Below are 25,040 nucleotides of genomic sequence, written 5' to 3'. Positions count from 1 at the left end.
AAAAATGAATCTCCACAGATGACAAAAAAAGAACGCCAAACAAAAGAAAGTTTTACACGAAAGTTCAAAAATCAATTATGTATCCAGATATGCATTAGTATGGAACACAATAAGAAAGTGCAGAGTGAATATCGGACATTTATATGTCTGGATACAGAGATATTGGAACTACACTATTAACAGTCCCTACAGGGAATCCAGTATCCGGGGGCTGGTCGCCATTCTTGAGACACAGCAACATGGGTCAGTAGTCCACCATTCATTTCAGGCTTTCTCCTCAATTTCTGCACTTAGCACTTTACATTCAGTACATGGAGTTTGATGGAGTAGTGATATAGGTTCTAAACTGGATTCCCTGTGGGGACTGTTAATAGTGTAGTTCCAATATCTCTGTAACCTGACATATAAATGTCCGATATTCACTCTGCACTATGCACTTTCTTATTGTGTTCCATACTAATGCATATCTGGATACATAATTGATATTTGAACTTTCGTGTAAAACTTTCTTTTGTTTGGCGTTCCTTTTTTGTCATCTGTGGAGATTCATTTTTAAATGTTCTATGTATGTGATCTTTTAGAATTTATGAAATAAAAATCTGTTTTATTTTTTGAATTATAGACTCTGCGGTCTCTTTTCTTGGTACTCTAGTACTATAATAATACCGCTAGCTTTAAACTTACTGTAAATTTTTCACGTTTACTCCACGTGCTTATTTTAACAACTCAGTTTTCCAGTTTAAGTGTCGCTAAATGCAGTGTGGCTGCTCAGTTTGGCAGACACAAGAATGTCAAGATTTGGCAGCCTCTTTTTTGATAGTGCCACAGTGTCCTCTGTAGATAGTGCCACACACAACCCACCCTGTCGACTGCGCTACACCCCCTTCCTCCCTCCCTGTAGATAGCTCCATTGGGGCTCCCTCTAGGAGTGGTATCCCCAGCCAGAGCGTTGCTGACGCTCTGTTTGGGGATTCCACTCTTAGTGGTAGCCACAATGGAGCTATCTACAGGGAGAGGGGGTGTAGCGCTGTCGACAGGGTGGGGTTTGTGGGCGATATCTACAGGGCGCTGTGTGGGGTGCTATCTACGGAGGGTTTCAATTTCTACAAGGGGTTGTGTGCGTCACTTTCTACAGGGGGTATGTGGCGCTCCACCATCGGTCTTCCCTCTGCTGGGACAGCAGGATGTCTCGGGAGCTTCGGTGCCCCGTGGGCCGCAGATGACCGTCTCAGGGGCCGCATTTTTGAGACTCCTGTTGTATACAATACATGCAGATACACAGCAGACGTCAGCCGCTAGTGAGCGGGGCAGGACGAGGTGGGGGAAAGCGCTCCCCTAATGTTTACAGCGGGCTCATATCGGAGTCTATCTTCGGTATTGGGCTCTTTTATCCAAACGCCACGGTGGCACTGAAGTGGAATTCTATAATCTGCTGACAGGTAGAAGGCTAGTTAAGTACCTGAAACGTAAAAAGTGAGTGACTAACTACAACATTACTAACTGTCTAAAGCCAAATAGTTTTGTAAATGACTAGATTTTCTACTGGTTCAATAAATGTTCGAGAATGTTGTGTCTGTGAGAACAATTTTGTAACTAGATTAGTCCCCTTTAGAAAATCTACCTCGTTATAAGTTTCATCAGATTCCATTCAACTGTTACAGCTTTTACTAATTCTTAAGAGTGTGAAGCCACATTTCATTCAAGCAGTCTAATATATTTAGACGTTTACATAGATGTGATGCATTTTAAGTTATAGCATGTGTTCAAGTTGTAAATATTCAATGGAGAATTTTGGCGTCTCAGAAATGTAAAGTTTCTAATTTGAAAATCTTCAGTAGACTGCATGGAGAAACATATTAGAGGGTGAGAGTGGAACTTGGTAAAAAAAACAATATTAATTGAGATTTGAATGAAAATTATATAACGTGGGTGTACCTCCTCAATCTACTTAATGTCTTTATTTACAGTTTCCCTTTTACTTCGAGTTCCATTTTTTGACCTAAGTGGCCCTTTAAATAGTTGAGATGAACAGATGTCCTCAAAGAGTTTATTTCCTATATAGTCTAAGACCAAACTACAGACCGTTTTCTCTCTAGCATTCTCCAATATGCTCGGTATAAATATATGGAGCACATATTATATTTTATATTAATATTATGTTTCCTTGATACTTCTGAGACAATACGACTTTGGTTTAGTGAGACCTATCTCTCCATTAAATATAATCCATGTGTTTGCAATGCATGACATTTACATTAGCTGCTCATACAACTGTGGTTATAATTATGTTTTTTTTTGTTTTTTCGTTTTCCTTTTTCTAATTTCCTTTTTTATGGGGATTGTGTTTCATGTGAGGTAAGATTCAAAGAAGATGAAAATTTCTGTCAGATCTCTCTATTTTAATCTGGGCTTACTATAATAAATTTTTTACAAGTCTGTCCCTAATAATTGCTTAGCTATTTATTCCCTTCTGTAATACTAATATCAATTTGTAATAATTTCTTTAATTAACGTTCCAAACTCCTCTCAATTTGTCTATTTAGTGTCCGCAACCTGATTTTATAATGTGCTGGAAAGAATGGAAAAAATGTTTCACAGGAACATAGTGATATTACAGCAAATCTATTATTATGGTTCAACGAGACCTCAGAGAACAACAGAAACAGCTATTCTAAAATTTAGCATGTCCGAATTTAGAAAGCTGTTTTCTTCTTTTACGTGAGTCTTAAGTCTGAATCTCACTTATGGGCTGTAAACATCCGAGAAGAAATCAGGGCAACCACAGAGTATTTAAATTGTAACTAAACTTTCGAAAAACTTCACATGTCATAGTGACATGTCAGAAGTTTTAATCGGTGGGGGTCTGAGCACAAAGAGCCCCGCCGATCGCTAAAACGAAGCGACAGAAGTGCTCGGGTGAGCGCTGAGCCGCTTAGTTTCTGATCGGCTTTTCTCGGAAAGCCGAACAGTTGGTGTATGGGCTCTTAGGCTTTTATTGAGCTCTTAGCCTTTCTATTGAGCCTGTACACCAATTGCTTGGCTTTCTGAGAAAAGCTGATCAGAAATCAAGCAACTTAGCACTCACCCGAGCACTTCTGCCGCTTTGTTTTAGTGATCGGTGGGGATCTCCATTCTCTGAACCCCACCGATCAAAACTTCTAAAATGTCACTATGACGTGAGAAGTTTTTTAAAAGTTTAGTTACCCTTTAACCGTTCAGAGAGTGTAATTTTTGGGACATTCTTGCTAGATATGACCATATATTTGGGATTCCTGTTCACAGCATCAAATCTACTGGTTAAGAAATAACAGATTCCGCCTGCATACTAGATAATATATGGTGATATTTCTGGCAATGAAATTCAGCAGTAAACCGCTATAGGGTGTGTATGATGATTTGAGTGGTGTTTGGACCAATATAAGATTACCATCTTCCATATAAATCCATAGAATACAAGTATTTCCCTGGATTATAAATTAACAGTGATTTTCTCAGGCTTATTGGCACAGTATCTAAGCAAATTTTTCATATACTCTAACATGTAATACAGTATGCAAAAGCTGTCACAAGAAAGGCTTAAGTTGGGAGCACTGGGCGCCAGTTTTCACCCACTCTACTGTACTTTATTGAAGTGCTTTTATTTGTTATTAGACTTTCTAGTTGATTTATTTTCTTTTGAATTTGTTAGGACAAGGAAGAGCTCTCAAACCGATTATAGCGACTAGCATGTTGACAGATAGCTAGCAGACATTAAAGTAGAGTACCAGATAGGTGTGTGTATATATAGAGCAATGTATTAAGAGGCTAGTTTTTTTATAGTGATCTTCAAATACACACGCATTACTATAAATGCCCCATTTGTCACCAGGGCTATGTTAACATACTGCTACCTGCAGGATCCAAATCCAGGGATTCACGTCCCTCCTCTACCTATCTCCTGCCAGCTCCAGACACTGCTACTGCTGAAACAGCTGGCCAAGCAGTACATCCCTATTACTTTGGTGAAAATGGATGGAGTAAATGATGTTTAGATAACTTCTCAGCTTTCCAGTCCTAAGAAATCATTAATAGGGTACAGATTCATCCTTAAAAGCATGATTTTTTTTCCTCTTATAAACCGGGGTTCTCCATATTCTATGAATGCTGTATCTTCTTCACACTGCTAAACCTGCTAGTAGCTCTGCTAAATGTATCCACTTTTGTTCTTTCCATAGTTTTTACTATGATAAAATACTTTTTATGAAATAATTATTTATATACCTTTGAAAAGCATTGCTGAATTATTCATCACTTTTCTTCAAAGTGAAAAAATATATTACATAAATGGCCTTATTTATCAAATGCTCTGTGTTCATGTGACTTCACTTTGACATTTAGCATACAATAGTACAGCGGCATTTTTATAAATGCTGAAATCAATTAAGTGGAACTCCAACTGGCGTGATTTTCGCGCAGCCGCCATCATAGAGATGAGGCTAGTCGACGTCAGTCACTGTCCAGGGTGCTGAAAGAGTTAACTGATCGGCAGTAACTCTTTCAGCACCCTCGACTGAATTCCGATCACCATATCGAGTAACCTGTTTAAAAAAAAAAGAGGTTCGTACTTACCGAGAACTTCCTGGCCGTTGCCTTGGTGACGCGTCCTTGGTGACGCGCCTCTCTTGACATCTGGCCCCACCTCCCTGGATGATGCGGCAGTCCATGTGACCGATGCAGCCTGTGCTTGGCTTGTGATTGGCTGCAGCTGTCACTTGGACTGAATTGTCATCCCGGGAGGTCAGACTGGAGGAAGAAGCCGGGAGTTATGGGTAAGTCAGAACTTTTTTTTTTTTACACGTTCACGTATATTGGGATCGGAAGTCACTGTCCAGGGTGCTGAACCAGTTTAACTCTTTCAGCACCCTGGACAGTGACTGTCTCCTGCCGGGTTCGGTCAAAACGAGTTCGGCCGAACCCGGTGAAGTTCGGTTCGCTCATCTCTAAGACACTCCGTTCGGATGTTTGTAAACAGAAAAGCACGTGGTGCTTTTCTGTTTACATTCAGTTTGACAGCTCTTGCGCGAATCACGCAGTTCGCACGGAAGTGCTTCCGTGCGGCATGCGTGGTTTTCACGCACCCATTGACTTCAATGGGTGCGTGATGCGCGAAAAACGCACGATTATAGAACATGTGAGTTTTACGCAACGCACTCGCGCTGCGCAAAATTCACGCATTGTCTGCACTGCCCCATAGAGTAATATAGGTGCGTACGACACTCGTGAAAAGCACGAGCGTCGCACGCACGTATATTACGCTCGTGTAAATGAGGCCTTAGGGGATTGAAAATGTAAAGTTTTAAAAATGTAGTATTTTTAAGCAAAAGTGAAATTCACTCCGCAAAATAAATACAAATATTTGTTATCTTTATAACTGTGACCACCTGAACGATCATTTTAACTGTCTATTGCATATGTTTTTTTTCTTCATTAAAACTTTATGCATGAGTTCTATACACCTACAGTCTGAAAAATCTTTAAAGCAAGTGGGATTTTTTTTATTTTTATGTAGACTGTACACAATATTTCCATGAACTTGAACTTACCATTGATAAATTGGGAATTTATGAAATATATGTAAAGTTAAGTATTATCATGTGAATGTAAGTAGTTTTAAAATACGTAATATAATGACAATGTATAGTTTTGTTTTTTTAAATTGGTCATGAGTTTTGATTTTGGTTCATCTACTCTTCCGAGAAACTAACATGTTTGTCCAGCACCACTATACGTCATCGTATTTTCTCTTATAATCCTATTTAAAGGGGTTATCCGAGTACCCAAAATTGCTCTGTATTTATATTTTTATGTGAAAAGTCACTTGCTAATGTACTTTAATTTTTAATTCTGTACAAAATCGTGCACTTCAAACCCGTTGAATTGGTGCCGGATGTCCTGTAGCTTTCCTAGTATTAATGACGCGCCGACGCGGCCCCACATGACTGAGGGCTTGCTTCCTGTGCTGTTTGTGTCAGCGTGATATCAAGTGCCTGACCACAAGGAGCTGTCACATTACCTATCGCTGGAGTCCCTGAGCAGAGCATCAGCTAGCCCTCTGCCCGGGGACTCCTTCACTGCCGCTGATGTCACTGTCACTGTTCGTATAAGGACAGAGTCCATATGCTCTGCTTGAGGACTCCAGCAAGAGAGAACTCCTGATGCCACTGTCCATATATGGACAGTGACGTCTGGAGCAGTACTGGAGTCCCTGGCCAGAGCATCAGCTGATGCTCTGCTTGGGGACTCCAGCGATAGGAAACTCCTGACGTCACTGTCCCTATATGGATGGTGATGTCGGGAGCAGTCCTGGAGACCCCGGGCAGAGTGTCAACTGATTCTCTGCTCGTAGGACTCCAGCACTGCTGCCTAAGTCACTGTCCATATATGGACAGTGACGTCGGGAGCAGGGCTGCAGTCCACGGGCAGAGCATCAGCTGATGCTCTGCTTGGGGACTCCAGCGATCGGAAACTCCTGACGTGTCAGTCCACATAATAATAATAATCTTTATATAGCGCCAACATATTATGCAGCACTTTACAATTTAGAGGGAACATGAAACAAACAATATCAGACATTACATAGTGACAAAGTTAATTTACAATCCATATATGGATGGTGATGTCGGGAGCAGTGCTGTAGTCCCGGGAGGAGCGCTAGCTGATGCTCTGCTCTGAGACTCCAGCCCCTTGCGGTCATGCGCTTGATAACACAAACTGCACAGGAAGTAAGCCCTCAGTCACGTGGAGGAGCATCATCAATATTAGGAAAACTACAGGACTTCCGGCACCGATTCAACAGGTTTGAACTGTGTGATTTAGTACAGAATTACAAATTAAAGTAAATTAGTAATGACTTCTTTTCACATAAAAATATAAATCCTAAGCAATCTTTAGTACCCGGATAACCCCTTTAACATGGTCTGGTAACAAATCATGCTTTACATGTGTAGTATATCAGATTTAAAGATACACACATTAGTCAGAAACTGGGAAAAATGTATCCAATATAAGAATTTTTCTTAACGTGAAACTACTATTCAATTGCAGCAGCAAGAAGTTTATTGAAGAAACCTGATGGAGTCAAGGTAAGTTATTGAAATGAAAAGCCGATTGTTAATATTTACAGGATTCCTTTCAGCAATACTCGTGGGAACTCTACAAGTTCGGGTAACATGATGATGGAGTCTTATTAGGATTCTAGTGATGTAATGGTGTTTAGTGGTGACAAGGATGCTTCACTGTATATTTGTCTCCAATATTCAGTTTTGGTCATACTGTATATAACTGTATGTTGTATGCAGACTGTCAGACTGCACCAGCTAATATAAACCAGAGACCAAATTGTATTAAGTTTATTTAAAAACCCAGATGTCAGTATATATAATTGTTTGGTGTTAGATTTCACTGATCCCTTGTTTTAAGTTTTATTTATACCAAGGTATACATCATATATCCAAGCACCTGCAACTTAACTACAAGACTCAGTCATGCCAGAATGGACACTCCTGATAAAAAGACTAAGTGCTAGAACTGTAAAATAAGATTTTTGTATTGAATAATTTGATCAAATAAAAATATAATTTGGAAATTGAGCCACGTAAAGAACAATAAATGCACTGCTTTATAAAACTTCACAAGATTTCTCTGCAAATATCTCCAGGATTCAGCTGTTATCGATCACATCTAAGTTATGAACGTAGATGTGATCGATAACCGTTGGATCCTGCAGGACTCGTCACTGAAGCAGTGAGTCCCGCTAACCTGACGGATACAGGTTTCAGTGATACATAGAATTTGTATCTGAAAAAGGTAAAATAAAATATTTTTGTAAAAGTAAATACAAAGTTGCACAACACACGAAAAAACACTGTTTTAGAAAAAAATTGTTGTGTACATATTCTTTATATATTATCCGCAATAACTGTTCATAGAGGCCTATGTATATGAGTAATAAGCTCCAGACATGTACAAATGACAGGAACATCGACACTTACTGAGCTTGTGCTTTTATTAAAAATTTCCAGAATGCATTGATACAGAGACTAGAAACTATATACACAGCCCAACTGGGCCACTTAAATTGTGGGGTAATTATTACAGTGACGGACCATTTTTAGAATGAGCGACTGTGACTTTTTTTTACTTTAAATTAGGTAAATTAATGTTTTACCTTTTTAAAATGAGTAAAGAAATACAAAACTAAAACATATTTTTATTATACATTCTTGACCATCAATTAAGGAACAGAATAATTGCTATTATATGAAAGACTATATAATCTGTGACTTATGTCATAACATTTAGTGACCTAAAAAACACTGTGCTAAGTTAACTCCATGTCATATGTTGGACAATAATTAAAGTGGGACAGTCCCTTCTACAATACAATATACATGGATGTTATCAGCCCTTTTCTGTCCAATGATACGAACAAGTACTGAATGCAAGTCTCTTCTCCTAACTTGTTGAAGATTCTCCAAGGGTAGATCTCTGTTCCTCTTTACTTGTTTTTGTCAAAACTGGTTTTCTACTTCTCCTGCCTATTTCTCGGGGCAAAGATGTGTTTTAAGAAACATTGGGGCTGATTGAGTAATACTGTCTAAGATTTAGACTGTGTAAATTTATACCATTTATCAAAGTAGTGCATGCTGTATGAACGAGCTGGCGCATCTGGCTGTTAGACATGTTAGACACTTTTCTCTTGGCTTAGTTTCCGAGTTTTTTTGCACTGCAATTTTGGCAAACCGCAGCACATTTTAAGCCACGCCCCTTTCGGACGAAGTCCTGCCACTTGTCGAACGTGTCAAAGTGTCTAAAACCGTAAACAAATGTCAAGCAGCATGTGCATCAAAATTCTGGCTCAATTTGAATAGTAAATCTGCCCCATTGGCTGTGTGCCATGGTACAGATCATGTGGTTTAAAAAGGATCTGTCACCTCTCCTGACATGTCTGTTTTAGTAAATAATTGTATTCCCCATGAAATAACAATTTGGGAGCATCTTTTCTTAGAACTCTTCATTTTGCCGTTCCTTATTCCTCCTAGTAGAGTATGAATTCATTGCCAATTGGGGGTCTGTCCTTAAACAGACTGACAGTCCAATCAGTGCTGTTACAAGAGTCAGACTGTGGAGGGACATGGCCCATGGTAACACCCATTTGTCAATTTATTTATACATTTCTAGGAGAAATAGCAGAGCAATGGCACAAAGCAGAGCTATAAGAAAATAGGTTTCCTAATTATTTCATGAGAATACAAGTATATACTAAAATAGACATCCTCTTTCAATTACAAAAAAAAAACCAGTTTTCGCAAATGACCGTTACAGAATAGATACTGACTTATACACAGTCCTACAAGTGATAAATAATCCCCATCACAGCCAATTATTTATTTTTTATATCCTTACTCATTTTTTTTTTTTTTTATCCCTCTTTTTTCTGAGTGTTCAATTCAGAAAAGAAAGTCCAGTTCCTGTGCTCAGGTGATGGTGAGGACGTTTGCTAAATGCTTGCTCCTAATGCTCTACAGTAGAGTGTTTGTGCTTGAGGCTGTATCTATGAAAAAAAGCCCATTCTTACATCAGTTGCATAGCTTCTATTTGCCTATTCGCAGGGATTTAAAAGTGTCTCCTTCCTATTGCTTATCCAGCTTTTGTACATGTGATTCCTTCATTTGGATAGATGCTTACACAAGACATTTTGATTTAAAGCTTTGTAATATTTGCAGAACAAATAATGAGAATCTAAACGCACTACAGATATTCCTGTGTCTGGGAGATATCTCTATTTCATATGTGATTCGCCATAATGAAACCTGCATAATCCAGTGCTTTTCACACGGGCATCATGGCTTGCTTTCCTACAGGAACCAGAGATTACTGATCTTTTATAAACCATTTTCTAATGGATCTCATTGTCTTATAATGGGTTTATCAGGTTTACATGTTTTTGTTTTTTTTTTTTGTTTTTTTTACTGAATAGAGCACTTTTCTGGCCTTTAAAGATGCCATAGAAACCTTATGGAAAAGCACTACTGAATAGAGCCTAAAGGCCTATTTACACTGGCCAATTATCTGCAGAATTTTCTAATTTCTGAGGGAACATAGCTATAATTGGCCAGTGTGAATGAAGCTCCATGATAAAAGATAAAACTGTCTGCAGTAAAAATAATCGCTATCGGCAGCAGAAGATGTAACGACATGTAGATTTACACAGACATTGCTTTACATCCCGGCTGTGTGCTATCTGTACTTATAAACTTTTTTAATCTTCTATACCAAATCAAAATGGAATCATCACTCATATTCTTAAAATAAACAATGGAGGGATTATTTTTTTTTCGTATCCTTATTAAATTAGGAAATATACTGATCGAATATATAAAATCAGCCAGGCCATCCATTCTATTCCATTTGATCATTGCCTGATCTACACGGGTGCTTAAAAGTTTGTGAACCCTTCAGAGTATTCTTTATTTCTGTATAAATTTGACCTAAAACGACATCAGGGGCGTGGCCTCGATCGGCATGTGAGTGGATGCTGGTGAACCTAGCTCCCGCTGATACGGTCTGCACAGCGTGACTTTGGGCCCTCCTAGTTCCTCCAAACTCCTCTGATTTATATCCCACGGTAGTGTGTAATATCTGGGACCAATGTGGAGTGACGACATGACTGGAGGTGCCGCTAAAAAGAACAGGAAGGCAGCTGCATCCCACTGCGGTAAAATCTAAAATGGCGCCTGTAGCAGGGTCTCGCTCTGCAAAGCTAGCTGCGGGGAAGTCTACCAGGCCGGCAGGCTTTGCCAGACCAGCAGACAAGGGAAGGGATCTACAGGACCCCCCCCCCCCCCGTTTCCCAGCAGACAACAGGATGGCGTAAGAAGAGCAAAGTCTTCCTGATGACATAATGGCAGACAGGGACCCTGATTCACTGGCTGGGCATGCTGGAGTACATGTACCATTCCCTTTAAGGCAGAGACACATTTAGAAAAAGAGAGGATATCACACTTGGGAGATTCAGGTAGATACTGCCAGCATTCTTCCTGTTTTCCATGATTTTTATAAGAATTTGTATATATCCAAGCTGGACTGTACTGTTAGGCCCCATTCACACGATCGTGCCCGTAATCACAGTCCGTGAATACGGGCGCGGACAGGCACCTGCATTTGCGGACCGTGCTCCCATATAAAGTAGGCCCCACGTACACGACCGTAGAATTAGTCCGCAATTACGGACCCATTCGCTTCTATTGCCCACGAACACTTTCCCGTATATTTACGGGAAGGTGTCCGTGCTGCAGAAAGGCTCTGCAAAAGATAGGACGTCCTATTTTTTGCTTTTTACGGACTGTCCTCCCATACTTTATATGCTGCGGACGGCTGTCAGTTCTTATCCAACTCTGATAGAGAGCAGCTTAATGGGCCCCTACAGTTGGAGTAACTGTAGGGTAGCAGTTGCATCCATGGCCAATAATAAATCTCCAGGCTCTGACTGACTACCCGTGGAGCTTACTAAGTGTTATGGGGATCTTCTGCTTCCACAGCTTTTACAAGTTTTACAGGATGCTGTGACTAGTCATTCTTTTGTCCAGATCCATGCGTGAGGCCATTATTATAGTTTTGCTGAAGCCAGGGAAGGATCCCCTTTTGGCTTATTTGTACAGACCTATATCTCTTTTACCAACTAACATAAACATTCTAGCTAAGGTGCTGGCCATGAGGTTGTCAAAAGTTATCCTATCTATTGTACATAAAGATCAATCTGGCTTTATGCCGGAGAGGTCCACGACTATTACTGTCCGACTGCATACTGACCCGACTGTGAGGTTGAGAGTCAATGGCTGTATTACAGAGTCTTTTGCTTTGGGTAGGGGCACACGGCAGGGTTTTCCCGTCTCTCCTTCTCTTTGCATTGGCCATAGAGCCCATGGCGGCGTTTATTAGACCGCATCCTGATATTTTAGGGTTTCGAAGACGGGACTTAGAGAAGAAGGTGGCTCTATGTGCAGATGATACTCTGTTGTTCCTAGTGGAGGCCTCACTCTCCTGCTCCCTACCTGTAGCAATGCAAACTATAGAGACATTTTGGCTTACATTCAGGTCTGGTGATTAATTAGAAGGAATCTGTGTTTTTACCGGTGGATAACGTGGCGAGTATTCCGCCTCCAGATTGTCAGTGAATTCAAATATCTAGGGATTTTTATATCGGCATCTCTAAGGGACTTTGAAAAATGTAATTTGGCCCCTCTTCTTGGAAGATTTCATGCCAAATTGGAGCTATGATCCAAGCTATCTTTGTCATTGGTGGGCAGAGTGAATTTGATGAACATGATGAGGATGCCTCAGTTGCTATACCTGATACATAATTCCCCTTCTGCGATGGAAGCAGAAGGGCATGCGGAGGATCCCTCGAGTTCTGCAGGAAGATGGTTTTTATGTCCTTTGACCAGCTAAAGGAGGAATTTGTTTTGGCTCCAACAGGATTGTATAAATACCTTCAACTCTGACACGCCAGGCAGGCGGAATTAGGGAACACAGGGGCCTGGTTTACCGCTAACCAAATCATTTGTTTGAGGGGCCCGCTGGGATTATGTCCCAATTATAGATCTCCCTTCTGGATGGTGTTATGACCAAATATCCTGTGAGAAGTAATGAAAAGTGTGAGGGAGTTATTGAACCTATAGAGTGAAGCTCACAGGTAGTCACATATTTATTTGATCCATAGCGTATATAAAACGCCTATATTCTGCTTTCATATTAGGGTATGCCCGGATTATTTTTACTCGAGGTGCCAGATACAACCAGCTGATCTGCTACATATGATGTGGGCATGCCCGGAACTATAACAGTTCTGGAGTTATGTGATCGAGACAGTGAACAGGGTGTTTGGGGTCAATATTGTTCTGTTCCCATTTCTATGCTTATTGGGCTATGTTTAGTATCTGCCCACTAGTGAGGCAGGTAAAATAGCAGTTGCCAGGATCTTATACATGGCTTGTAAACTCATTGCTCAACATTGGCTGGATAGCCCGAGTCCCACCGCTAGAGAATATGTGGATAAAATTAATTGGTTATTAGATCTACAGAAAGGGGTGTACAGAAAGAGGGGAGCTATCCAAATATTTTAAAAACTCTGGGTGCCATGGATAGATTCTTCTGGACTGGCGTCTCGGGAGTTAGGCTTTGTCAGGGTCCCGGTCTGATGTTCCGTCTGAGCTTCCCGTCAGAATGGGACCCTGACTGAATAACGGAAACCATAGGTTTCCGTTTGCATCACCATTGATTTCAATGGTGACTAATCCGGTGCCAATGGATTCAGGTTGTGCAAGGGTTCTGTCGTTTTGACTAAATACCATAGTCGACTACGCTATTCATTCCGTCAAAATGACTGAACCCTTGAACAACTGAGAGAAACGGAAACAATTGGCACCGGATCCGTCACTTTTTAAATCAATGGTGATGCAAACGGAAACCTCTGGTTTGTTTCAGTCAGGGTCCCGTTCTGATGGGAAGCTCCGATTGAACGTCAGAACGGGACCCCGACGCAGATGTGAATGAAGCCTTAACCAGATATAGATTAGGCCTGATCTGAGCATTATGATGATATGATCTATTTTTTCTGTTATTCCTGTGTGTGGGGGGATGAGTAGGGTGCCTGCTATTTCTGCCTATTTTGTAGACCGAGTTTTGGAAGTCTTTCTTTGTATGCATATACCTCTTTGATGCTTATTGCTCTGCAATGTATGGCCATAATTGTACTCGAATTTTAGGGGACATTTCCTACTTCTAATGTTTTGTTTCTTTTCATTGCCTATTATGTACAAACTTTGTATTATGGTGCACACTATTTTGTTTGTGGGAAAATGCGGAATGTTACTTTTTGTTTTTGGAAAATTCAATAGAAATAGTTAATTGAAAAAAATAAAGAAACTACATTAGATCTTCACACAAGTCCTAAAACTAGATAAAAAGAACCAAATCAAACTGAGTAAAAAATATTAGACTTGGTCATTTATTTATTGAGGAAAATGATCCAATATCACATTTGTGAGTGGCAAAAGTATGTGAACCTTTAGGATTAACAGATAATTTGAAGTTGAAGTTAGTCAGGTGTTTATGGGACTTATCAAAACAGCCAAAGAAATTACGTTTATAACCTATCCAGTTTATAAATATTTGTGGAATACCTCTTTATATGTTTGGCTGTATACGCCAGTGGTCCCCAAACTTTTGCAAGCCGTGAACCACTTTCAAATATGCAGATGGTGTTGAGCGACATTGAAAAATGAAAGTAAAGACTCCTGTTTAATATGTAGCTCACTTTACCTAGTGTTAACTGCCAATTATATGGTTTTACCCTAATGCCAAGTTCTCGTAATTCTATGACGTCCCTCGTGCCTCTAGTTTCTAGATCTGCCAAGAGCTGGAGAGCCACAACGTGTATACAGACACGTTTTTCTCAACGTATCTTGAGAAAAACGTGTATACAGACTAGTGCATCTCACAACTCCTCAACCTACATCTTGTATGTAACGGATATATCCTGTCAATGAGACTAGTCATAAAAGTAAGCTTAGTGGTGGCCTGACCTCCATTACTCCCACTGAGAGCAGGACCGAGATTTCCATCTTTCCCGTCTTTCTCATCTATTGTAAATGTGGATTTGGGAACCTCACTTTGTAATTTTTTTCTATGTTTTTCATATATGTAAATATTTTTCCTGATCTAATCTAAATACTTCATGGAGGCCAAGTGTACGGTTTATAAACTTTGCTATGAACCTTTCTCTGTGTAACTGCTCTTTTCATTCACAATATTCTGATCTGTTGACTATATTCTGTGAAACCACTTTAAGCATCTTAACAGTCTGGCTCTTCTTTGTTTCTACTTTCTGCATATCCACAGATAAACAACAAAACCAACGTAATAACAAGCCCTAAAGATCCTACCCCACCTCTGGTATATTTTCCCCACCCCCTTCACCTATTTTAGTATATATATTCTTCTGCTTTTCTTCAGTCTTTGCTATTGTTTTTTCATTTTGCTTTTCGAGGACCGGAAACTGTTGCATTTTGTTGTTGTGGTTTTGTGGGGAAAGTTCCTTGTGTAGTAGTGTGTTTCTCTTGTAACCAACCTTTTAGTGGTTAATCTACTACTGGCAAAAGCAGAGACACGTGCATGTTTTGTCCCAGTGTGAGTAGAGTTTGCTTTGTGTTGCCTTTAGCTCTCCTTTTGATGCATGTATCTTGATGTCCTAAAGTAATTAACCATTTTCTTCACTATTACCGGTGTATGGACATCAAGGGGAGCTAACAAAAGTATCGCTAGGCAACCACAAAATGACCTTATTCAGATTTAATTATTTTGTTATAAAAGGCACTGTCAAACACTATAACTTTGGCCTATTTTGTGAAAGGATAAAAAAAGTATTGTACATACTGATGGGGATTTATGACTGAAGGCTATTAAGCAGTATATGCACATTTCAATAAATACTGTAAGAAAATATAAGGGACTTGTACAGTACTTAGCATGGTCTCTGCCCGGAGTAGGCTTCCTCTCACCACTGCAGAGTGGTACTGAATAAGGTCTTTGCATGCTGCTCTCATAGGTTACTATAGAGATTCTGGGTATTTTTTTGTGTTTTTTTATTTATTTTTTGTCTAGGGAAAGTCTCCAAATTCATTCCATGACGGCTCTTCATTTGTACCTATTGCTGTCAGCATTCCTCCATAGGTGTTTCTTCCTGTCAACTGTACTTACCAATAGGTACTATTTTCTTTCTGTTCTTACTCAGGAGCCCCAATCTACTGTAATCCACAACCCTGCTGATGGAAATAAGGTATTGGGACAGAATCGACTCCATCTTGGTTAACAATATTCATATTCATCAACAAAGGCTTTTTCACAAGTGTATCCATTGTCAAAGGGAGATATTTACGAAACGTTCATGTTTACATTTTGTAATGGATAGTATTAGTTTAATGAATGCCTCCCAAGCATATTCAAATACTGTTTGGTCCCCAAAGACATACCTCCCAAGCCACTCGGCGTGCTTTCTGTGTCATAAACAAGCTTAATATTAAACATTTCAGATTTTTTTAAATGTATTTAATAATCATTATAGACAACATACCCACCGTCGCATTTGTATTTTTCTCTCAAATTATGTTCTATGTCTCCTACATGCAACAACACATTAAAAGCACTTTTTGTATTCTTGGAAATAATTATTTAAAAAAGAGCTCACATTGTGAAATAAGTAACTACAGGTATAAGAAATGAGTTTGGCTGTCTTGTAAGAGTTGAGATTCTGTGACACCTACAGTAAGTTAATTCATCCAGTTAATAATTGTTTTTATACAGTAATTACTTTCAAATAAGAAACTGAGCATAAATGCTTTGCTCCAATTTACAGGCGTAATGACCACTTTGACTGAATGCCCAAATTTCTTGCGGATTAATAGCGAGTCAGTGAACTATAGACTGAAATGTGCCCAGCAGAACAAGTGTCAATCTAAGCCCAATCCTGTATAAAGTATGAAATAGACTTACAGAACCTATTTTTTCATTACATTGCCGGGTACATATTTTTTCTTGAATTCTCTTTTCAACAGTAGACAATGGGTAAAGTGCATTTGAGATCGAAGATTTGCAGGGAAGTAATTAGAAAGACTATTCAGTCCGAAGCTAAGGGGTGACAACTGCTTTCTATCCATGTGTGCTAAAATAATAGTGTGGCTTTTAGTGGAAATTTTAAAACCTAACTCCTACTATGTTAATGAAGGGCAAATTTGGCTGCCCCTCTATGTGAAGAACTGATATGGAAGGTGGTCAACTAACCAAACTGTGGATCTGTGGGGTTAACAATGTTTCACTATTTGATCCTATAGAGACAATATTTATTTTGTCAGGGAAAGAAATGCACTCATAAATATCTTGTTTCCTCGAATGTATGTTACACAGGAACGACAATGAAGCAGCTAAGATACCCAGATGATTATTGATCACTCCATTGGAGGGGCCTTAAATCCTGTCAAGTAAACATGGCAAAAATAGCATTACAGTGTGGTAGAAAATTGTACCCGGGTAGTTTAAGAAATATACAAACACTATCTATATTCTACTATAAGTATTTTGTATACAGTGCTTCAGTACATTCAGATTTTTGCATAAATTTAACCTAAAATGTGACTTGATCTTTAGCTAAATAAAAAAAAAAATAGACAATAGAAAAAAGCTACATTTTGAATTATTTTAGTGATTAAATGATCAGTCCTTAAAGGAATTCTAAATAAATGGGGGTTCTCAGAGACTTTTATATTATATTATTATATTATCAGATCGGTGTTGGTCCGACTTCTGGCTACCCCACTGATCAGCTGTTTGTAGGGGCCACGGCGACAAATGCCACTGTCTCTTCACAGTTTACCAGGCACAGTGCCATACACTAACGTAGCGGCTTTGCTTGGGGTTGCATTTCTCTGCAGTCCTGTCACGTTCATTTAAATGGAACTGGAACTGCAATACGAGGTGCAGCCACAATGGAAGTGTACGGCACTGTGTATGGTTAACTGGGAAGAGGCTGTGTCCTCTTCAGACAGCTGATCGGTAGGGCTACCGGGAGTGGAGAGGCCATCGATATAAAAGGACTGTAGGATCCTTTTAAAATAAAGTGAAAAGGGTTAAAAATTTACCTAAAACATAAAATAAGCCATACATTATTAGTATATCTGAGACTTGAGCAATATTCAAAGTTTGATTATCTTTATTTTACTTGGAGGTGACATTTTTCTATTCAATTATGGTAGCCATTTTTGCAAAAGTGACAACAGGAAGTGCAGCCCTATTGGTTGTAACTTTTCAACTAGCTTCTCAGAGGCTGATGGTAAAACTCTCACTTTGTTATTGATAGAACATACTGCGAAAATATCAGTTTAATATCCGTTCTTTACCAGAATTGATAGTTGTATCCGTGCTTGCTATCCATCGAACTACCGTGGCAGCAAAACAGCCCCACGCTGTGATTCTGCCACCACTGTTTCACCTTTGGGATGAGACCGTTTTATTTTAAAGGTTTGTTTTTTTGCCAAGCATATAATTTTTATGAAAAGATTTATACTACACCCCCCGTTGTGGTTTATACAGATGGTCCTGAGCAAATTTTAAGTAGGCACGCTATCCTTGTTGAATGCTTTACCTGTTGGTGAGCTAGTTACAATTAACATAACGGATCTGAACCTTTAATCCTGGGGTTTTATATGATCTCACATAATATTATATTACTTGTTCTTGGGTGGGTTTTTTTGTTTTATGGACACTTCTGGCGACTCTATGGGTTTATGCACAGAGTAATGCTCCTAGAGGGAGCTACACTGGGGGAGTCACTTGTTGAGAAGGATCTGGGTGTACTTGTAGATCATAAATTAAATAACAGCATGCAATGTCATCATCTGCTTCTAGGGCCAGCAAGATATTGTCGTGTGTTAAGAGGCATGGACTCGCAGGACAGGGATGTACGGATGTAGCCATTTTTTATCTTAACTGTGATAATTTGCTGCAGCGTGATATCACGCAACAATGAAAAGATTGAAAAGTTCAAGATAAAGGATCTTGCCACTGTTTATTTAATGCGTTAAAAGTCAAGATAAAGACTGCTACATATGTAATATTACCACTTGACAAAGCATTAGTCATGACTCATCTACAATATGCAGTTCAGTTCTGGGCTCCAGTTCATAGAAAGGATGCCCTGGAGTTGGAAAAGGTACAAAGAAGAGCAACGAAGCTAATAAGGGGCATGGAGAATCTTGGTTATGGAAGGATTAAAAGACTTTAAACATATTTAGCCTTGAAAAGAGACAACTAAGCGGGGGACATGATTAACGAATATACATATATGAATAGCCCATATAGGAAATCTAGTGAAAAACTGTTCTATGTAAAAAAACAAAAACCCTCATAAGACAAGGGGGCACTCCAGAAGCGACAAGCCTTCTTTACTGTAAGAACTGTGAATCTATGGAATAGTCTATCGCACGAGCTGGTCACAGCAGGGACAGTAGATGGCTTTAAAAAAGGCTTAGATAATTTCCTAGTACGAAAAAATATTAGCTCCTATGTCAATGTGTAGAATTCTTTTTTTGAATGTTGATCCAGTCGGATTAAACCTTCCTCGGGATCAATAGGGGTAAAAAAAAAAAAAGTTGTATCATTTATCCCTTCCAATCCTCCCATCCCTTGGTTGAACTTGATGGACATATGTCTTTTTTCGACCATACTATGTTACTATGTAATGTTCTTACAGACCAATAAATATTCCATGTTCTACTGTGTGATGCTTCTGAGGCTTCGTTCACATCTGCGTTGGGATCCAGTTCTGATGTTCCGTCAGAACGGTACGCTGAGCAGACACAAACGGACACCGACGGAAACCAGAGGTTTCCGCTTCCATCACCCTTGATTTCAAGGGTGACGGATCCAGTGCCCATGGTTCCCGTTTGTGTCTGTTGTGCACCGGACCCTTCGTTTTGCCAGAAGCAATAGCGTAGTCGACTACGCTATTGCTTCTGGCAAAACGACGGGTCCGGTGCACAACAGACACAAAAGGAGACCATGGGCAAGTGTGCTATACACCGAGAACTGGATTTGTGAGGTCCTTAAAAAGTTCTAGAAGCTCTAAATGTTTACATAAGTATTGGTATTTGTTTTAACCCGTTAGTGACCGCCAATACGCCTTTTCACGGCAGCCACTAACGGGCTTTATTCTGATGAATATGCCTTTTTACGGCACTGCATCAGGATAAAGTAAACAGATCAGGGAGCTGTCAAATTTCCCTGCTCTCAGCTGCCAGAGGCAGCTGGGGGCGTCCCTGCTCTGCCATGTGAGATCGATATTAGTATCGATCTCACCCGTTTAACCCCTTAGATGCGGTGCACAATAGCGTGCACCGCATCTGAGTGGTTTTGGAGAGAGGGAGGGAGCTCCCTCTCTCTCCCACCGACACCCGGCGATACGATCGCCGAGTGTCTGTGTCTCCAATGGCAGCCGGGGGCCTAACAAAGGCCCCCAGGTCTGCCTGGAGCGAATGCCTGCTAGATCATGCCGGAGGCATGACCTAGCAGATGCCTGTCCTTTTTAAACGGACAGGCAGTAATACACTGCAATACAAAAGTATTGCAGTGTATTATAATAGCGATCGGCGAATCGCATATTAAAGTCCCCTAGTGAGACTAGTAAAAATGTTTAATAAAGTTAATTTTAAAAAAAATGTGAAAAAAGAAATGAAAAACCCACCTTTTCCCCTTACAAAATGCTTTACTATTAAAAAACCAAAATAAAGTAAAAAAGTTACACGTATTTGGTATCGCCGCGTCCGTAACGACCCCCACTATAAATCTATTACATTATTTAACCCGCACGGTGAACGCCGTAAAAAATGTAATAAACTATGGAAAAATTGCTGTTTTCTGTGAATCCTAACTTTAAAAAGAAGTGATCAAAAAGTCGCATCTACTCCAAAATGGTACCAATAAAAACTACAAGTCTTCCCGCAAAAAAAAAGCCCTCATACAACCGCATCGGTGAAAAAATAAAAACGTTACGGCTCTTCAAATATGGAGACACAAAAACAAATAATTTTGAAATAAAAGCGTTTTTACTGTGTAAAAGTAGTAAAACATACAAAAACTATACAAATTTGGTATCGTTGCAATCGTAACAACCCGCTGAATAAAGTTATTGTGTTATTTATATCACACGGTAAACAGCGTAGATTTAAAAAGCGAAAAAGAGTGGTGAAATTTCAGGTTTTTTCTATTCTCCCCCCCCCCCCCCCCAAAAAAAAGTTTATAAAAGTTAATCAATAAATATGTCCTCCAAAATGGTGCTATTAAAAAATACAACTTGTCCCGCAAAAAACAAGACCTTATACAGCTATGTCGACGCAAAAATAAAAAGGTTATAGCTCTTGGAACACTACGATGGAAAAACTTAAAAAATGGCTTGGTCATTAAGGTTTAAAATAGGCTGGTCATTAAGGGGTTAAACAGTTAATGACTTAGATGACAATCAGGAACATACACGTTTTTTCAGGTCAAATACATATAGAAATACGAAAAAATTAGGCATTCGGAAAGTGTTCATTTTTTTTAACCACAATATTCTCTCCTTGAGTTTATATACAAAACATCATCTTAAAACAACTGCCATCTTTAACCCCTTCCCGCCGCAGCCATTTTTCTGATTTTTACTTTCGTGTCCGTCCCCACACACACACACACACACACACACACACACACACACACACACACACACACACACACGCACACGCGCACACACACACACACGGCTTCCAAAAGCCATAGCTTTTTTTTTTTTTTTTACATCTAAATTGCTATATGACGGCTTTTTTTTTTTTGGGTGAGGCCTCATGCACACGAACGTATTTTTTCCCTCCCGTAAATACGGGTCCTTGGTCACACGTATTCGACCCGTATTTACAGGCAAGTTTTTGCTGCAAAATTGCACTGCACTAATCGGCAGCCCCTTCTCTCTATCAGTGCAGGATAGAGAGAAGGGGCAGCCCTTTCCGAGGTAAAAGTAAAAGAAATTCATACTTACCCGGCCGTTGTCCTGGTGACGCGTCCCTCTCGACATCCAGCCTGACCTCCCTGGATGACGCAGCAGTCCATGTGACCGCTACAGCCTGTGATTGGCCTGTGATTGGCTGCAGCGGTCACATGGGCTGAAACGTCATCCCGGGAGGCCGGACTGGAGGAAGAAGCAGGGAGTTCTGGGTAAGTATGAACTTCTATTTTTTTTTTTTTTTACACGTTGATTCATATTGTGATCGGAAGTCACTGTCCCTGGTGCTGAAAGAGTTACTGCCGATCAGTTAACTCTTTCAGCACCCTGGACAGTGACTATCCACTGACATCGCCTAGCAACGCTCCAGTAATTACGGGTGCACACACGTAGTCACCCGTAATTACGGGAGCCCCATAGACTTCTATGGGCCTGCCCATGCCGTAATTACGGCCTAAAATAGGACAAGTTCTATATTTTTCCAAGCATACGGGGAGGTACCCATGGCCAATAGAAGTCTATGGGGCCGTAATTACGGGCGTTTTTACGTTCGTGTGCATGGGGCCTCAGTTGTAGATTTTCACTGCATCATTCATTGTACCATGTAATGTAGTGAGAAACTGGAAAAAATAATATATTTGTGGGGTGGAATAGGAAAAAACAGCAATTTTGTTTTTACAGTGTTTACCGTCTGGTAAAAACGGCATGTTAACTTTATTCTGCAGGTCAATACTATGTATATAGTTTTTTTTATATATATTTTACTACTTTTAAAAGGAAAAAACTGATTGTTAAAAATACAATTTGAGTTTCGCCATATTCTGACAGCCATAACGTTTTTATTTTTCCATAGATTGAGCAACATGAGGGCTGTATTTTTTTGGCGGTGCAAGCTTTCGTTTCTATCGGTACCATTTTGGGGTACATGAGACTTTTTTTGATAATTTTTTATTCCATTTTTTGTGGGAGATGAAGTGACCAAATAACAGCGATTCTGGCGGTTTTAATGTTTTTTATTTTTTACAGTGTTCACCGTGCGGACTAAATAATGATATATTGTAGTAGTTCAGACTTTTACGGTTGCGTCAATGACAGTTATGTTAATTTTTTAATTTTTTTACTTTGTGCTTATGGGTAGAGTTTTTTTAAATTTATTTATTAAGAAAACTTAATTTTACGGTCTTTCACTTTTTTTTTTTTTTTTACTTGTGCCCCTAGGGGGACTTGAACCCGCGTTGGATCGCTTGCACAATATACTGCAATACCAAAGTATTGCAGTATATCGTGCTACTGACAGTCTCCTGTGAAGCCCTTCAGGCTTCATAGGAGTACAAAGATGGCAGACCTGGAGACCTTCATCAGGCCCCCAGGCTGCCATGCCAACCAACAGCGCCCCCTGATCGTGTCACGGGGGAGGCTTTGTAACGTTACAGGGGGCCGCCTCCTGTTTATAATCATTTAAATGCTAGGTCGCTTTTGATGCGGGATCGCTACCCTGAAGTATCGGCTGTAACACACAGTCAACACACTCGCTATATGGAGCGGGCTCAGCCCATGCGCCGGCTCAATACTCCCCCACCCGACATCCGCCGCACATATATGGCGGTAAGGGGTTAAGGGAAGAATGTCTTCAACAGCATTTGCTGTACCCAGATCAAACAACATCATGTTTGTGACCTGACTGGATAGTTGGTCATGGACCAAGAACCACTGGAGCTTGATCCCAGAAGATGGCAGCGGTTTCCAGGAGGTAGGTTCTTTGTGCGCTATCATCGTTTTTGTTTTTTTTCTGTTTTGCACATTTGTCCCACAAAAAACTGAAAATAGACACGGGCATAGAGCTGGTTTTGTTGTACGGCGCTCAACGAAACCCATTGACTTTAATAGGTCCCGCAGATGAGAACAGGCCTGTTTACAGGACTGTTATAATAATCTATATACAGTTTAGAATGGTAATCTAAACATTTTCATATTCATAGTGACAATTGTTTAACCCCTTCCCGACATGCGCCGTACATGTACGGCGCTGTCGGGAGGTGCTTCCCGCAAAGCGCCGTACATGTACGGCGCAGTGATTGTGTGGGCTCAGAAGCAGAGCCGGCACCATCACCGCGGGGTGACAGCTGTATTATACAGCTGGCACCCTCCTGTAACTGCCAGGACCGGAGCTATTCTCCGATCCGGCAGATTAACCCCTCAGATGCTGCGCTCAATAGAGCCGATCGGCAACCCAGTGATGCAATCGCTGGGTTGCTGTGGCAATCGGACGCCAGAAAATGGCGTCCGAGTCTGCCTTGTACGGGAGCCCATGAGGACCCGCCTTCGGCGTGTCCTCATAGGCTTGCTGTCAGTGAATAACTGACAGCGCTAATACACTGCACTACGTATGTAGTGCAGTGTATTAGAGTAGCGATCGGGGCATCAGGCCCTCATGTCCCCTAGTGGGACAAGTAAGAAAAGTAAAAAAAAGATAATAAAAATGTGGTAAAACAATAAAAACACACACATTTCAAATAAAAATAAAGCTAAACTGACTTTTTTCCCATAGTTAGTCTTTTATTATGGGAAAAACCGTAAAAATTAAAAAAACGATACATAATTGGTATCGCCGCGTCCGTAACGACCCAAACTACAAAACTGTTATGTAATTTATCCCGCACGGTGAACGCCGTAAAAAAAAAACGTGAAAAACAACGCCAGAATCTTTGTTTTTAGGTCCCATCTCCTTCCAAAAAATGCTATAAAAAGTGATCAAAAAGTCACATTTACTCCAAAATAGTACTAATAAAAAACGACAATCCGTCCCGCAAAAAATAATCCCTGACACCGCTTTGTGCACGCAAAAATAAAAAAGTTATGGGTCTTAGAACATGGCGACACAGAAAACAAATGATTTTATAAAAAGTGATTTTATTGTGCAAAAGCCGCAATACATAAAAAAAACTATATAAATTTGGTATCGCCGTAATCGTATCGACCCGCAGAATAAAGCTAACATGTAATTTAGGGCGCACTGTGGATGCCGAAAAAAAAAAACAATAAAAAACTATTCCAGAATTGATTGTTTTTGGTAATTTCCTTTACCAAAAAATGAAATAAAAAGTGATCAAAAAGTCGTATGTGTTCTAAAATGATACCAATAAAATCTACAGCCCGTCTCGCAAAAAACAAGCCCGCACACCGCTCAATCAACTGAAAAAGAAAAAAGTTACGGCACTAGTAATGCGGTGATGAAAAAACATCTCAATGCGCAGGCCGGAGGGGAACATTCCTTCAGTTTCAGGGCCCGAGTATTGAGGAACTAGGAAAGGGAAGGGACACAGCACATCCGCTGGAAGCGAGGGCGCCCGTATTATACCAGCGCAAAACTTTCCCAGTAATATTTCCCAAACTATGAAGGAGAAAAAGTCCCCAAAAG

General features: G+C 40.1%; 1 protein-coding gene across 12 annotated transcripts in view; it reads left to right on the top strand.

Annotated features, from left to right (window-relative positions):
* The window catches only part of CAMK2D (calcium/calmodulin dependent protein kinase II delta), a 265,790-nt gene that overhangs the window by 212,388 nt on the left and 28,362 nt on the right, over positions 1 to 25,040 (top strand). For 2 of the 12 annotated variants that reach the window (XM_075860572.1, XM_075860571.1), the window contains exons 13-15: positions 7,087 to 7,121; positions 14,941 to 14,994; positions 15,833 to 15,877. In XM_075860572.1, the coding sequence (XP_075716687.1) occupies positions 7,087 to 7,121; positions 14,941 to 14,994; positions 15,833 to 15,877 (134 nt within the window). Of the gene's footprint in view, positions 1 to 7,083; positions 7,122 to 14,940; positions 14,995 to 15,832; positions 15,878 to 25,040 lie in introns of all 12 variants that reach the window. The other 10 variants (XM_075860570.1, XM_075860569.1, XM_075860576.1 and 7 more) reach the window with 5 other exon arrangements.

The sequence above is a fragment of the Rhinoderma darwinii genome, chromosome 1 (assembly GCF_050947455.1).
Source record: "Rhinoderma darwinii isolate aRhiDar2 chromosome 1, aRhiDar2.hap1, whole genome shotgun sequence".
Classification (NCBI taxonomy): domain Eukaryota; kingdom Metazoa; phylum Chordata; class Amphibia; order Anura; family Rhinodermatidae; genus Rhinoderma; species Rhinoderma darwinii.
The sequence above is the reverse complement of the archived record's forward strand: the minus strand, read 5'-3'. Positions and strand labels throughout refer to the sequence as shown.